This window comes from Nilaparvata lugens, chromosome 6 (assembly GCF_014356525.2).
Source record: "Nilaparvata lugens isolate BPH chromosome 6, ASM1435652v1, whole genome shotgun sequence".
NCBI classification, from domain to species: domain Eukaryota; kingdom Metazoa; phylum Arthropoda; class Insecta; order Hemiptera; family Delphacidae; genus Nilaparvata; species Nilaparvata lugens.
In genome coordinates, this window is record NC_052509.1 from 24,128,402 (window position 1) to 24,145,690 (window position 17,289).

The following is a 17,289-nucleotide window of genomic DNA, read 5'->3' on the forward strand; positions in this document are numbered from 1 at the left end:
CATACTACATTCATCATTTCATTGTTGCGCATCCTTCGGTCGAAGCAATCTCGCAGACACAGTCCTATTGGAAGGATCACCTAAAACAGTGGATTTTGACTTTATCCACTAAAATAAAATAACATTTGGAATCGTTTCTTGCTTAGTACAACTGACTACATGTTTAATATTTTATTAGAATATGTTAATTATTATTATACAAATTATAATGAGGGTCTTTGAAGCACATGTTATATTTGGGTTGAGAGCCATTAATTCTGAACAGGATTCCTTAGAAATTTTTCAAATTAGTAGAGGATTGAGGGGAAATGCATCCAATAATAGAAAATCATGTTCTATAGCCAAAAAACCAATTTTTCATTATAATACCTTTCATTATAAGACCATAAAAAACATATTTCGGCTGAAATCATCTTACGAGGATTATGTTCTATGAGAATCACCCGTGTGATACACTTAATTTCAGTATTTCCTAGTGGGGGGAGGGGGGCACGCTTAAGGATACGTCAAGGATCAAAACTTTAAACACTTATAACTTTTGACAGAATGATCAGATCTCCACATAAGTTACTACAGCTCATTCTTCTCAGCTCGTCAAGGCTTTAATATTTATTTTTTGTATCCTCAGTCGATTCTGAACATTCTAGAGTTTATTTCAATGGGCTAAATATTCTCACACATGCCTCATTCAATTTTCGTAAGCCTACCAATTGAAATGATAATTTTATATTGATAGAAATCAATTTAACTCACAAAAACACACCTATTCCTGCTGTGGCAATAGAGGCACAGTATACATACAGTATGGAGACTCAGCTAGTACACTGGTACAAAAATCCATCATCTTGTTAGAAAGTTCCTCATTGTAATAGTATTGATGGGAGGTTCGGATCACTTTACTGATCCGGATCAATTGATCTCGTTCATTGCCGCGGGACAATCAAAAGACCAGGATTGTAATCTCTAACCAACAAGATGGCGCAGTTACGTGACGTGTCTAGTATTTGTGCCATGTAAAAAGCATTGGTTGGATAGGCGTTTGATTAATAGTATCCATTCTTTATCTATTCTGTGATAAGGGCTCTTCTTGCCTCTCTCAAAGATGGCTGCCCTCAGTTCGCCATGTAAGGCTACTTGCACACACACCGATTTTGGATGGCCGGTTTTTTTCCAATAGTGACGCGCAGTCGAGAACGGGACCTGGCACACACGCCGACCGCTGATCGGCGCCGGTAAAATGCCGACGAGCAGCCGGCCACTGCCACTGCATACCACCGGTGCGGGCGAAGTGCTGGCGACACAGTCGAGCCCGTGAGTAAATACAGGCTTGCATACGCACCGATTTTTCTCCGACCGTCCTTGCCAGTTCTCGCTACACCATCCTCCATTCCAGTCGACTGCTCTGCTCTTTTGACAGTGCGAGGTAATTACGTTTGAAATGGGTGTCATAGATAATGATATTGTTAGCTGAAGCAAGACCTATGTTGTGGGATAAAACTTTGGAAACATTTAAAGACCGGAATCTCACCAGGGATGCATTAGCTGTAGCTAAATAACTAATAGTGAGTAGGTTTTTGATTTTGAATTCAAATTGTTTTTAATTTATTGTGATACATTCTGTGATTCATTTAGAGTATAAAAAATCAACCTTAAAAATTCAAAATTTTCAAATCATTATTCCTGGACCGAAAATCAAGTGACAAAGCAGTGTGTGATTACATAACCTTAACTTTCGGACAACATTAACATTTTATTAAATTTTTGGAGAGAAATAGTACAGGCCCTGCCTAGTTTCTCCTCCAATGTCATAATTATATTATGATTACCGTATATAGTGATTTATACAATAAATGAATGAATGGAGTGAAATTTGCTGCACTCTCAAAAATTATTTTGAGGATCTAGAGGATACAGAAAAAAAACGCATTTGGTAAGGAGTTCCCTTTATTTTACATTTTATTCGTCCTGATCACTTTTTACCATTCATATGGCTAGAATATTAAACAACAACCTGTATCTTCCCAGACGGTTTTAAAATAGCTAGAGCCTTTCCACTTTACAAAAATGGCTATAAATCTCAAAAAATAACTAAATAGACCCATTTCTCTTTTAAGCATCTTTTCAAAACATAGAAGCCATATTCATTCTAATTACCAATAATTTATTACCAAATAAAGATCCCGTAATCTGCACTTAGTGTGAATATACCATTACTAGAATATTGCCTTAATCAGGCGGTAAAAAATCAACTGTCCAAAAATCGTTGTGTGTGCAAGTAGCTGTTAAAATTTTGCTACCGATAAAAAATTGGCCGGTAAAAAACCGTTCGACCAAAATTGGTGTGTGTGCAAGTAGCCCAACACATTGAGAGCGCTGTAAGGCTACTTGCACACACACCGATTTTGGACGGCCTATTTTTTTATCGGTAGCAAAATTTTAACCTACAGAAATGTAGTTTGAGAGGGATAGTGTACTTCTTGAATACCGTACTGAATTCTTGAATGATAATGAACTTAATCGTTATTGAAAATATTACTGAGAGGATGATACACCTCGAGAGCAGTGATGCAACCCAATGGAGAACCTGTCACTGGAAAAGTATAAGCTATAAACAATGTATTATTATAGGTACTTGAAGTGTTAGCACATTGTATAACCTTATTTAGTGAATGAAAATGATCAAATGTACAACTTTTCAATAACTAGATTTGATGATGTTGGTTTTGGCTATATATACAAAAAAAGAATAATAAAGAAGGAATAATTGGATAGATGAATAGGTACTGTAATATAATTAGGTAACTACAACTTTTCAATAACAAAATTTTATGATGTTGGTTTTGGCTCACTATAATTATATTACATGACTAAGGCTATATTCTAGTAATGTTATATATATATTCACACTAAGTGCAGATTACAGGATCTTTATTTGATAATAAATTATTGGTAATTAGAATGAATTACGGCTACTATGTTCTGAAAATATGCTTAAAAGGAAAATAAGTCTATAGTTATTTTTTTTTTTAGATTTGTCGCAATTTTTGTAAAGTGGAAAGACTCTAGCTATATTAAAACTGTCTGGTAAATACCCTGTTTCAGGTTGTTGTTTAATATTCTAGCCATATGAATGGTAAAAAGTGATTAGGACGAATAAACAGGCTTGCTTCTACTATCGATATAAAGATATCATTATCTATGTCACCAATTTCAAACGTAATTACCTCGCACTGTCAAAAGAGCAGAGTAGTCGACTGGAATGGAGGATGGTGTAGCGAGAACTGGCAAGAACGGTCGGAGGAAAATCGGTGCGTATGCAAGCCTGTATTTACTCACGGGCGCCACTATGTCGCCGGCACCGGTGGAACGCAGTGGCAATGGCCGGCTGCTCGTCGGCATTTTACCGGCGCCGATCAGCGGTCGGCGTGTGTGCCACCAGGTCCCGTTCTCGCCTGCGCATCACTATTTGAATTTGGACGGCCGGTAAAAAACAGGCCGTCTAAAATCGGTGTGTGTGCAAGTACCCTTACAGAGAGAAAGATTTTTGATGATCCCCCTCCCGGTGTAGTGATCGTTTAACGCATAGCCGAGATGAGGGAGTGGAGTTGTGGGGCTGAATGAATTCCAAATTTATGATGGTAAAATTGGCAGCGTTGCTGGCTGTCATAAGTCGCCACTGCTGGCTTCCACTTGCTCTGTATTATGGAAAAATATACAAATATACATGAGGAGCGATTTTTCCGCAGTCTGCTGCTGTGTGCGTTCGCCTTTATCAATGTAGCATCAAGTAAATACATTTTTGCTTAAAAAACCAACTATGCTTATTATTCAATAATGCAACGAGCAAATAAGTTTTAATTAAAAATAACTTATTTTTTATTGATAAATAATTAGTGACCCCCTGGGTTGGAGAACTCGCTCAAGAACTGTTGTATTGTAATCTTAAAAACCTGCAACTTTCAATTATACAGATTTGTTGAAAATTATGGAAACAGCTAAATATTTATTTTACAAGAATAATTTGACAGTAGGTTTCATTGGGGAGCCTATTTGAAATGGAAAATTACTCTTCAAAAATAACTCTTTTGCTTCAACATCTTTGTCCCTCATTGATATGATAAACCATATGTTTTCGTTGTCATTGATTCATTCATAAATATCAAATGTTGTTGATCCGTTACTAGTAGAAAGTCATGTTCAATTTTATTTGATTAAAGCTCTACAAATGAAGAGTTTACTTATTTCAATTTAATCAAATAAAAATGCCGACAAAGAAAAAGACAAAAGATAGCTCTACCTGATATCAAGATAGCCATCACAAAATAGGAAATAGGCATTTAAGAAGATGAGAGTGTAGGCGATTAATAGAAGGCTGGCTATTGATATTATAAGAATAATGCTGAAGATTATTAGAGATAACATTTTTTTCACGCTATTATTTCAAAATTCTAAACTCAACTAACCTAAAACTCGATTCATAAATAGAAAACAGAGCAGACGACGCAAACACAAGCGGTGCCCCCTACTTGCATATTTAAGCGCTTCCGTGAGCTATAAAAACAAAGTAAGGCTACAAAAGCGAATCAGCTGATGAAAAATCTTTGAAATACGTGAGCATTTGCTCCGAGTTCAGGAGCATAAGTAAAGCTTATTCATATAAAAATGAGCAAATGCTTTTGCTTCTACCTTTTGCTCATGAGCAAAACCTTATGCTTCATGCTCTTGCTCATGAGCATTTGCTCTAATTTTATTCATATGGGCCATTATGTTGTACATTAACCAGTTGAAATCATGAAATGATCATTTAGGGCCGGTTTCCGAGCTCGGGATTTAGCTGAGTTCTAGACTTTAAACAGCTGAAGTCAGAGAATTGGCTATCCGAAACGGGGCATAGTTGTAGTTTTTATGATTATCTTTATTTTCTTATTTCTATAATTGGAAACGTTTTTTCTTGACGAAGTGAAACATTCCTAAATGATTCAAAATAGCTGAAACTTAACACTATTTTCTTTTTATTCTATTTTCTAGTTTTTTGAAATTTAATTTATAAACGTGGACTGCGACTACGCCCCGTTCCGGAATGCCAATTTTCTAACTCCAGCTGTTTAAAGTCTAGAACTTACCTAAATCCCGAGCTCGGAAACCAGCCTTAATCATCACACATTTGGTGTCAACGCATGAAGGTCTGTGTGTGATAGCTTCCAAATAGTTTCAACTGATGTTATGAATGAATGAATGGAGAAACTGTTGTAATTGCATGCAATGAATTCTTCAGCTGACTAAATGATAAATCAAAACTACTTTTTTTCTTATGCACTTTTAATGTCATTTGTTATATCCTGATAAAGGACGATGGATTGAGTAAATTTTGTTGTTCCCCAAACTTGACCTGTAAAAAGGTTTGAAGAATACGTGTTTAAAATTTGAAGCTGATTGATCACTTCTTTCTAAAGTTAATGCAGAGCATACAAACAGACGAACAACGACTTTGGCCCTCAGTAAGTCAAAAGTGAGAACTCGCTAATGCTCGTTCAATAAAAACCAACAATAATAATTGAACATTTTATTTATTTTTAATGTATTATCAATTCTAATATCAATTTTTAATATTTTGCTTATCCTTAATAAGCAAAAAACATTACGGTACATCACCATTATATCAGTAGGCCTATCACATAAATTTATACAAAACATGGATATTAATGAGTCATACACAGTCGATAAGAACTTCTATTGCTTATTAAGGATATTTGGGTGGCTCGTTGGAGTGTAACATTAAATTGATTGAACAGTGGTATCCATAATTTGTAATAAATGATTGGTGACCTGTTTGGTAAGAGTAATAAAAGGGGGGGATCCACCAGTTCCCAGACGGGAACACTGTAAGATTGTTGCTGCGTAGCATTTGATGGTAGAGCAAAAGCAGTTGGTTTTTTTTATATTATCAACTAGATGTTTTTTTGAATTTGAAAGAAAAACATTTTTTTCAGGAGTCAGATTTATTTTATTTAAAAGAAGAAATTTCTGTTTGATTTAAATGTGAATTTTAACATATTTTGGTTTTATAAAATTAGTTATGCTACAACTATTCTAATACAGAACAATTGAGGAGGGTTATGAAATTCTGAGCATTTAATCAATTAAAAAAAAATAAAATAAACTTTGTTGCCAATGATTTTACAAAACGTTAGACAGAAATGTGTTGGACTATTTTATTATTGTGTTTCTTATTTAAACAAGTTATATGAAAGTTTTAAAAACATGATTCAAGGCATAATTAATTTGGAATTTCTAAAAATTAAAAACAATATGGAAGAATAAATTGAAATGTGGAACGATACCGTTATACTGTTGATGTCCATCCTAACTTGCCATGGTCTGAATGGAGAACCAGGGGATGTCCATCCACGGGTCAGCTCGGTCTGTCTCAGGAGGTAGGCGATGAAAAAAGTGTGTGAAATTATTCAGAAGAAAAAGTGGAAAGCTTTTTCCACTAGCTGGCTGGAGGGGAGACTAGAATGCTAGCCCCACTTCTACCTCTCCTCAGCGTTTTTAGTCTGTCAGCCAAAACTGTCTGATCAGCTTTTAGTTTTTAAAGTTGGAAAAAATTATTTCTCTTCTTAAAGAAGGAACTGATGTTTGGGGGCATGTCAAACCTTGTGGTTCATGACATCAGTAAGTGATAATGCGCCTTAAAAGCAGAGGTGATGAATGATGCAGCCTGTGGTGCTTTATTGATCAATCGAGAAACTGTAACAGAAAAAATGTAAGTGGAAACAACAGAAAGATATGTAAGAAAGAAATAATATATGTATATATAAAAATAAATGACTGTTTGTGTGTTAATTTGTTACTTTGTATGTTCCCTATAGAATTAAAAACTACCTACTTGACAGAACGGCATGAAACTTTAGGAATATGTTGTGTGAATATTGGGGATGGTTTATGAACAGAAATTTTAATAGGGGGGCTAATAACAATGATTTATTAATCCATTCTACAGACCTATGTTTCCGAAATTGTCGGCCGAGCGGCTACCAAAGAACGGGAAGATGATCATGATTGAAGATCATGTTGTGATAATATTTTAGCATCTAAAGTTACCAGCTGTAATAAACTGATAAATTGTATACTGGTATTAATACGGTAGTTTAGAGTTGAAGTTTAGTTGATTGGTACCAGCTGTAGATAATGGTTCCTTAGAAGACCTATACAAATAATTATCACTCCCCTATCATTGAGAAACTGGAAAATGTTGGAAAAAAATGATTCACCTCATGAAAGAGAGTTGTTCATATTGCATTCATTAATTACTGAAGAATGACAGAATAATTTACATTTTTTTTATTTAGCTTAGCTTATATTCATCCTGAAATGGAAGATGCAAAGAATATGGAATTCTGTTTGGTTCACCGTATATCGCATATTTCCTGGACCATCTATTGACAATCAACAACTATGAACAGTGATGAGGATAGAATCAGAGAAAACTTCTATAGTATATATTATTGTATATAATATTGTATTCTGTGATAGAATGTTATAGAGCTGCCTTGCTCATAGCTGAATGCAGAGCGGGAGCGTGCTCGACCCCCCAACTCTCTGGTTGGATACCTCGCCTGAGCCATCTCAAGTCATATTGCAAGCGTTACGCGAATTGACCATACCTCTAGTTCTAATGGGAATATTGCAACATAAATTTATATCGATGGCTTTCTCATATTATTACCTAAAATTAAAATATATATATATATATATATATATAATATATATATATATATATATATATATATATATATATTGATATAGGTACCTTTTCATCGTAGCTGCCACTATTTGCATTTTAACCGTGCACAAACCGAAATACTATAATATTAAACGATTGCACATACTTCCATTTTATTCTAATCTGAACAATTATGCAAGCGTTCAACTAAAAAATGTTTTAGATAGAACTTTTAGTGCATGAAAAGTACCTTTCCATTGATATATAATAATACGTACTTGGTGGTCACAGAACGACAACATACCTATGCTTTGAAGAGCCGAAATAATAAAATCATCATTACTTGAAACTATCAATGGTACAGTAAATGGTACAGTATTCAATGGATTTGATGAGTTGACATATCCATTCACAGATACGTTTTCCCTGTATCATTCATTATTTATATATGTACTGCGCATTAATTAGATTTTTCTACACTATTCGACACCAGCTTGATTCTGGATTTGTTTGATTTACCGTACTCATTTCATAGAAAATAGTAATTGATAGAACTGCCTTTGTCAGACAATGATTTTTTTTATTCCTAGAAAGTCGAAACAGGAATAATTATTCCATTTTGAAATCCATTGGTATTTAGCCAGTCTTCCAGTTGCCAAGAATCTCCGGTGCGGTTCAGACGTACGTGGCGCGGTGTAGTTTATGAAGTTGATTTTGTAGTAACATTTTCGAATAAGTAAAAAAGGTTGTGAGTATGTTATTCTACTATTACCATTACAATTGTTGTTACTTGTGTTGCATATGGTTGTAACAATCAGAGTAGAAGGACAGACAATAAAAAAAAGTTCTTTTCACCGTTTGCTATATGTGTGTATTGAGAAGTTTAAATGATGTGTTAAGTGTAAAATGAATGTAATAATTTATATGTAAATAAAGGCTGTAAGGAAAAATCATCAAATTAATGAGTGTGACCTGGCCAGAATACATCATATTTCAGGAACTGAATACAACTGGAATATCAAAGGTTACTAAGCTTACATTATATTTTCATAGTTCTATAATATATTGCAATATTGGTCAAGTGTAGTTCTAGAGCAGAGTCACAGTGATCCATCACTGACGTTTCGTTTGAACGCATAATAGCCTATTGAAGAGAATAGAAATGTATGCAAACGTTGGATATCGAACCGTTTTAGCTTGCACACTAATAACTACCGAACAGTTGTAGCTAAAATAAAAAGATATGACATCAATTGCAGGTGTCACGTGGTAATTTGAAACCACCAAATATTTCTAAATGAGCCAATAAAATGTAATAGAACTATAAAATTGGAAAGAAGGTTAGACCTATCTAAAGAGTAAATCAACTCAAATCAAGTATTATTAGTGATTAGGAGTAATAGCATTATCAACAACGATAAAAAAAACATGTATTATTGTGATTTAATAATTATGAGAACCCATTGGTAAGATCAAAAAATTATAAAGCGGCATAATTATTATTGGCGGATTACAAAAATAAAAAATAAAATAAAATGCATGAACATTGAGGTTAGAGTTACTTGTTTACGTTTTGAAAAGAATTAGTCGATCTTGGATAAATCGATAATTATCCGAACCAATACTGAATGAATCAGCTGATTATTCGATCAACCCATATGACCGGTTGAATCATATAAAATTCACTCATAAAGGATATATTATGTATACTAAAGGAAGTCGATGTGTAGAAATACAAATAGCTATTATTTCTGTATAAATATTTATTATAATCTAAAAAAGCATGATAAATCAAGAGTATAAAAAACTCATATAAAAACTAAATGTATTATCTATTAAAATCGTATGTTACGATTTATTTATGAATTCAATTTAAGATAAATACCCCATATATCTGTATAAAAACTTCTTTTATTAAATTTTTTCTATTATAAAGCCGAGGAAGCCCTGATTCCCAAGGCAACCAATTGTATTGAGTCTATTAAATTGAGGGCCAATCAGAGAGTAGCTTATAGAATTATTCTAGGAAGAAGCAAATTTTTCTGAAAACCTTTTTCTTCTGGCTTAAGATCCCAACCCGAGAGGATGCACATGGAGTTTAGGGTCTTTTCTTATTCCTTTTAAAAATTTTTTAACGAATTATTAAGCCAAACCCTTTTTTAAATGTAATGTATGTTTGTTGAATGTAATTGTTTGTGAACTCAGTGCTGTCAAGGAGTTCGTAATTGTAAAGATTCCCATAAAAATAGCTTTAATTCGAAAGAAACTTATAAAAATCTGGATCACACGTTAGCCCAGCAGTGACGAAAAGGAGCCTACCTAATTAATTATTGGAAATAATTAATTCAATCCACGAGAACATCCAGAACTTCAGTCAGTGAGTGATAAGTCAAACCAAATGAGCTCATTTGTCTACGTTCAGTGGGGTAATAATTAATAAAAAAGCGCTATTCCAATTAATTAGAGTTAAAATAAAAAGTCACCACGTGTTGAACAATATCACATAGTTCACAAGAACATTTTATAAATTTATTTATTATATGTAGGAAGCTTACTTCCATGCACTGCCCGAATTCATATTAAAAGCCCTGAGATCTCATGTTTGAATATTAATTTATTAAATATTAATTTTGTTAATTGAACCAAGTATACCATATCAAACTTATAGACCGAACAGGTTTTTATCTGCAGAATTTTATATTGATTGGAAGTCTAAGTACCAGTATTAAATATAATATATTTATGAATTTGAAATTCATTATTGTGAATATTAGCAAAGCCTGTGATAATTATTCAGATTTTAAAAGTAGGTTATTTAAGTGAATTATAGATTTATCGAATATTTTATGCACATCTTTTTTATGGGAATATATTTTGTGTTTTATGTCAGCATACAAACTTATAGAATTTTTTATTATATCCTAACTCATCTCGTGTTATATAGTTTGAGCTGTTTTGGTACCAACAAATATTTAGCAGCACTTAAAATCATAGAATCAAATAATATTAACCTTATTCAGAGCACTCAATATTTATCATCCTTTGATGATATTCATTTCATCAGCCAGAACAAATATTAAGAAATTATATTAATAAGGTTCCAGTTATATCATATAAGGATCCAGAGAGCTTCAAGAACTGGCGTTGTAAGTTCTAAGGAATTTTGAAAGGGTATATTGGTGAATACTTGTACTCACGACGAGCGTTTTAAGAATCAACTAGAAACAACTATAGTTGGTCCTGATTATTCTCTAGTGGTACATGGTTACTGATAATCAGTCATCAAATATTCTTTTAATTTCCTTACTGGTATTCTTCAAAAACTTCATAGAAGCAGCGGTAAGAATTATCAATCCCTGGTCCTTGAACCTTATGGTGATTATTTGTGTTTATAAAATTCATGTTTCTACCACTGAGCTAGAGCTGAGGTTTGAACCCAGTAATTTTGCGAGCCGGAAGGCCTTAATTTTTTGTGAATTTATTCGCAAAAGAGGGAATTTAGAGACTGCTCTTGTAAGTACCAGAAACATCGTATTATCTGTGAAGGAATTGCAATCTACAACTTCTCACAATAGCTTCATAACGTGGGACTCTATCATAAGAGATAACCCCCCCAGAGCACAACTTCACACAATGGCACCCAACCAGTGGAGCATGAGGAAAAGCTTACCTACTCAATCTTACTATCAATGATTAATGAAATTATTGATAAAACTGAAAGCTGCAAGAAACATAATCTGAAGTTGTTTCGACAAGATATATCTGATGATCTATTGTAAGTTTCTGGCTAAAATAATTGAGTTGCTCGTCAAATTAAAATTTTTCAAGCTGCATAAATACAGACAAACTGTATCACACGAGTTTGATAACATAATTCTCATAATAGAGAAAATTGGATGGAAATTTCCATAAAAGTTATAGTAAAAATTTGATTTTGATCTTTGAATCTAGACATTGTATGCTGACCAGGGTTATAGGTTATTTGAGGCATTATAATACTATCGTTATTCAGGAGGATAAGACCCTAATTAAAATTTTAAGAACTATATTAGTGTAATTTGTAAGCCATATCTGTCTATGTTGATAAGCGTACCTGTAGCACTCGAAGGTCTTTTTGTAATATATGTATATGACACTTGAAACTTCAACACAACACAATTTTGTCCAGACTAGGCACTATCACTGAATCCATTTTAATATTCCTGAGACTTGGCAACACACTTGGCTATTTACTCGAAGTATTTCATAATAACGTCACCATGAACCAGTCGCCGCTAACTCGCAAATTTCCTACTTCAGCGAACATCCCCAAAACTATGTAGCCACGACACCGGCAAATCAACAGCCCCAGGACGATGCAGCGGAGACCCCACGAGAGAGAGAGGGAGGCAGCATATGCTCCATCAGTTTCGACCCGCAAAACTTAGCCCAATTGTCTTCTACGAAGATTGATAACGTCGTCGATGCGATTAATTCCGATGAGAGTCCGGATGAGGGAGTGAGGGCGTCCAACCCGGTACCGGCGTCTTCGCAGATCGCCCCAAGCGCCGCCGAGGGAACGGAGAGTGCCGCCACCCAATCGCCATCCAACGTGACTAGTCAACCGCCATCCGCCACCAACCTGGAAAAGCGCAACACCACATTAGATTCTTCAGTCGGTTATACTACCAATTTCATGACGAAAGATTTCATAAACGAATGCAAACTCATATGCAGTCAAATATTAGCAAGCCAAGATAAAAGCATAGAAAAAATGGAAAGAAACACTAAAGCCATCCAGGATCAATTGGAGGAAAATACCAAGGTCCTACAAGAAAGGATAAAAAACATAGGAGACATTAAAATAGACAAGCAATCTACGGCCATAAACGACCTAGAAAACCATATTGATGATGTTGCGTGTCAGTTAAACGATCAGCTGAATGAAGCGCCTAAAGAAATTGAGAAACGGGTAGATATATTAGGTGAGGAGAGAGGTACCACTATCATAGAAGCTACAACGGAAAAGGTATTAGAAAATAAATGCGGGATAGAATCGAAGATGGGTGAAAATGTCGATAGAATGGAAATAATAACTAAAGAACAAAGTGACGTGCAGACAGGTATAGCGAACTTAACGGGGGAGGGGGCGAAATCAGGTGAGAGATGCGATGTATTAGAAAATGCCGTAGTCGGACAACAATTAAAGATAACCACATTATATGGCGAAGTGAATGAGAACATAAAAACTATAGATGATAAATGGACCGCAAGTGAGGAAAGAGTCTCCAGACTAGCGACATCCATGGAAAATATTCCAGCCAGCAGAATACATTATATACCGATTGAACCAGTAAATAGCACTCAACCTTTCCAAAATCTTGGAAAATTTGATAATTCCTACCGTCACATGCAACCCAAACCATTTGTGGACCAAATAAGAGCCGTTCAAGAACTGACACCCACCTCTTGGTTAATGTGGCGTTTCCAATTGTCCAGTCTACTACTTGGCGAGCCGCTGATGTTTTTCCAGAGCCGGATGCGAGATATCAACAGCCTGGAGGACTTCATCTCCCAGTTCCTGCAACAGTATTGGAGTAAATGTAAACAGATGGACGCATTGTCAGAAATTATTTTATGCACTTACGATAGCAGAAGTGGACAATCCTACACTGATTTTATAACAGATTTAATGAGCAGAAACGATCAGTTAGACGAATCTCTAGCTGATTCATCACTGGTCCACATATTAACAAAAAAGCTTCCTTTCAATGTTCGTATGACACTGGCAGTATCTTCGATTTCCAGTTGTGAAGAACTGATAGAACATTTACATTCTATCCAATCAGCTACTTCTGAGCCAAATCATATAAATAAACAAGCAAGAAATTTTAATCAGCAAAATAGTAATTTCAAACAAAACAGTAATAATGAAAATCATATAACAAATGCTAGAGCAAATGCGCAAAGAGCGAAGTATACTGAAAATAATAACAGAGTTCAATCATTTGATAATAATTATAGAAATAAGTTTCAATACCGAAACAGTAAACAGCATCACAAAGAGGCATATTATGATAACAGAGATCACTGGAATAGAAATAATAAACGGAAAATAACCTTCACAAAACAGGACGAAAATAAACAAAATCATAACCAAACAAATACATCTTATACAATAGCACATACAACAAGGACAACACAAAATCAACATGCAAATGACCCACCACCAGACACACAGGAGCCCATACAAGACAGCCTACCACACAAAACCGCCGCCCGCCATGCACTTGAAACGCCCTGTAAACATCAATCCCTCTTGAGCCTTATATTTCCCACTGAAGAACCATCACCGCAGGAAGAGCAACCCGCCACCGAGGAACACCAGGTTACAGTAGAGGAATTATGTAATATGGAGCCCACATGCGATGAACTCGTTTTGAACGCCACACCCGCGCATCAAAGGACCACCACCAAGCATCCGCGCACCGAGCCTACACCCGCGCATCAATCGACCACACCGAGGCACACCAAGGATGGGAAGGAAGACACCAGTGAGTACCGGGAGGACAACATGCAGGATCGGAGGAACGCCCACCGCAAGGCCCGGAGACGGAAACGCCCGAGGCAGACACCGGACGACCGACTGCATGACCGACTACAGGAGAAAAGAGGCATGCACCGCAAGGCCCGGAGGCGGAAAGTCAAGCGGAAGAAAAAGAAGTACCGCGCGCGACGATGGAAGCCGCATGCACGTTTCAAACGCCCGAGGAGGACACCGGACCGAAACCAGGATGGAGGACCGGAGATCGACGGCATGCATCCGCGGCACATTCGCTTTAAAGCAGAAGATCAGCGATGTGACCGGCAAAATGGATCTAATAAATGGAAGGAAACTGGAGCTAACGGAAGGACTAATAGGGATTCATACAGGGATAAAAACGGAACTGAAAGGAAAACTACGATTGAAACATGCATGGATGATAATAATAAAGTGGACTACGTATTGAGTTTGAGGAAGGATAAACAGCGTTTAAGAAGAGTAAAAGAAATAAGAAATTATAATAAGAGAGTGAAAGTACCTGACTATTACATGTTGAGAGATTATATTGTTAAAGAAATGATAAATGTTCTGATATATTGTATACTATTTGTTATGGCTGTGATATGGATAAAGGACTGCGTTGTAGGTATGATAGAAGATATTATGTTGTTGTTATTAAAAGAATCTATTATTGATGATGGGAAAGGTAATATTATAAAAATGTTTATTGTTGTGAGCCTACTAATTTATAACGAACTGAAACCAAGAATATTAAATGAAAGTGAGAGGAAAAATGCATTAAGACTACAGATGATTGGAAAAAGAATGGACTGAAATATATAACCATTAAGGAAGCTAAGAATTGTTTGAAAAGGTATACAAGATACCGAGGTTTTATATTTATGAAGAATAAATCATCATAAGGACAGCCTCATCTATAAATAACAACCGGACAGCAGCCGTAACTGAACGTAATACCGTTCAGTTGTATGAAGAAAGCAAACCAAATTTAACTTGGTGGGAAAATATTTCTAATCTCAAACCGTATTATCGAGACAATAAGCGATAAGAATATAAACAATAATATTTGGATTCATGGATCTACCTGTCAACAAATACGTACCAAACAAACACCAGGCAACACACTTATTTCGCAGACGAGTATCCACTTCGAACAACAACACCTGAAAATAAAGAAATAAAAAATTTAGAAACCATTTTTTAACACCTTTCTTATTGATGAAACAAGAGAATAAATAACTTCTAATGTTAAAAGCCAACTTACCTTCATGTAGCAGGAAGAAACATCAAGATGGCGACAAGTGACAAGCCGAAGCCAACGTAAACCAGCTGTACACTACGAAAACCAGAATAGTCAATGCCTATTAAATCATCAAAGTTGATACCCCGAATAAGAAGATCAAGTGTCATATAAATGTGAATTGCATGTAGAGATATTATAGAAATATTATATTATTATTATTTATGTATAAACTATTAAGAAAATCATTAAAATTATCCGCCAAATGATCAAACCGCATAGTTACCACCAAAAGCATTAATCCCAAGTCTCAATGTATTAGAGGAATAAGAAGTTCGTGTTGATAAAACCTACCAAAGATTATCTTTAAAAATATCCATTACATGAAAACAAAGCCCAATTTCTGCAAGAGAATGAAATGAAAATGTACAAGTCACTGTTCTATGTTGAGGGAGAAAATATGTTATACTCTGCAAGTCGGAGAATTATCAGTTTGTTAGGTTGGCAATGATTTTGCACCAACATTCAAATGTGCTTCTGGCCTGAGGGCAGAGCGTGGATTAGAAAAAAGATTTATATTATGTATGGAGGAGGAGATAGTTTATATTGTGTATTGTGTGTAGAAGGAGATTGGCCGATGTAAGGCGTATGTATTTGAATTGAATTTATTTATTGTTGTATATGTTGTTGAATTGTTAGGAGGTAAGATTCTCAGTAGAGTTATTAGCAGACTTTGTAACATATATGATTTCTGATCCAAAACCAACTGGATCATAAAATTTATATTATATTCTCGAATTGTCGTTTTAAATCAGAAATCAGAGGGCGTTTTGTGTCACGTGGTAATTTGAAACCACCAAATATTTCTAAATGAGCCAATAAAATGTAATAGAACTATAAAATTGGAAAGAAGGTTAGACCTATCTAAAGAGTAAATCAACTCAAATCAAGTATTATTAGTGATTAGGAGTAATAGCATTATCAACAACGATAAAAAAACATGTATTATTGTGATTTAATAATTATGAGAACCCATTGGTAAGATCAAAAAATTATAAAGCGGCATAATTATTATTGGCGGATTACAAAAATAAAAAATAAAATAAAATGCATGAACATTGAGGTTAGAGTTACTTGTTTACGTTTTGAAAAGAATTAGTCGATCTTGGATAAATCGATAATTATCCGAACCAATACTGAATGAATCAGCTGATTATTCGATCAACCCATATGACCGGTTGAATCATATAAAATTCACTCATAAGGATATATTATGTATACTAAAGGAAGTCGATGTGTAGAAATACAAATAGCTATTATTTCTGTATAAATATTTATTATAATCTAAAAAAGCATGATAAATCAAGAGTATAAAAAACTCATATAAAAACTAAATGTATTATCTATTAAAATCGTATGTTACGATTTATTTATGAATTCAATTTAAGATAAATACCCCATATATCTGTATAAAAACTTCTTTTATTAAATTTTTTCTATTATAAAGCCGAGGAAGCCCTGATTCCCAAGGCAACCAATTGTATTGAGTCTATTAAATTGAGGCCAATCAGAGAGTAGCTTATAGAATTATTCTAGGAAGAAGCAAATTTTTCTGAAAACCTTTTCTTCTGGCTTAAGATCCCAACCGAGAGGATGCACATGGAGTTTAGGGTCTTTTCTTATTCCTTTTAAAAATTTTTTAACGAATTATTAAGCCAAACCCTTTTTTAAATGTAATGTATGTTTGTTGAATGTTAATTGTTTGTGAACTCAGTGCTG

The 17,289-nt window shown here is 34.7% G+C and overlaps 1 protein-coding gene across 3 annotated transcripts; it reads right to left on the reverse strand.

Annotated features, from left to right (window-relative positions):
• Positions 1–12,005: 12,005 nt before the first annotated feature.
• Positions 12,006–15,429, reverse strand: LOC120351847. Of its 3 annotated transcripts, none has more exons than XM_039430501.1 (3): positions 15,373–15,429; positions 13,172–13,286; positions 12,006–12,347 (listed from the first exon to the last, which is right to left on the reverse strand). In XM_039430501.1, exons 2-3 carry the CDS (start codon positions 13,274–13,276, stop codon positions 12,150–12,152), a joined length of 303 nt encoding a protein of 100 aa, XP_039286435.1. In that variant the 5' UTR covers positions 13,277–13,286; positions 15,373–15,429; the 3' UTR covers positions 12,006–12,149. The 3 variants fall into 3 exon arrangements, with proteins under 3 accessions (XP_039286435.1, XP_039286436.1, XP_039286434.1); XM_039430502.1 differs by having other exon boundaries at positions 15,355–15,415; XM_039430500.1 differs by lacking the exon at positions 15,373–15,429 and having other exon boundaries at positions 13,172–13,339.
• Between the last annotated feature and the right edge of the window lie 1,860 nt (positions 15,430–17,289).

Bases quoted from the DNA above. Each gene is read 5' to 3' on its own strand.
- LOC120351847 (XM_039430501.1), bottom strand. From the start codon at position 13,276: ATGAAGTCCTCCAGGCTGTTGATATCTCGCATCCGGCTCTGGAAAAAC. The intron at 12,348-13,171 runs GTGGGTGTCAGT...GCGCTTTTCCAG, and splicing joins AACGCCACATTAACCAAGAG to GTTGGTGGCGGATGGCGGTT.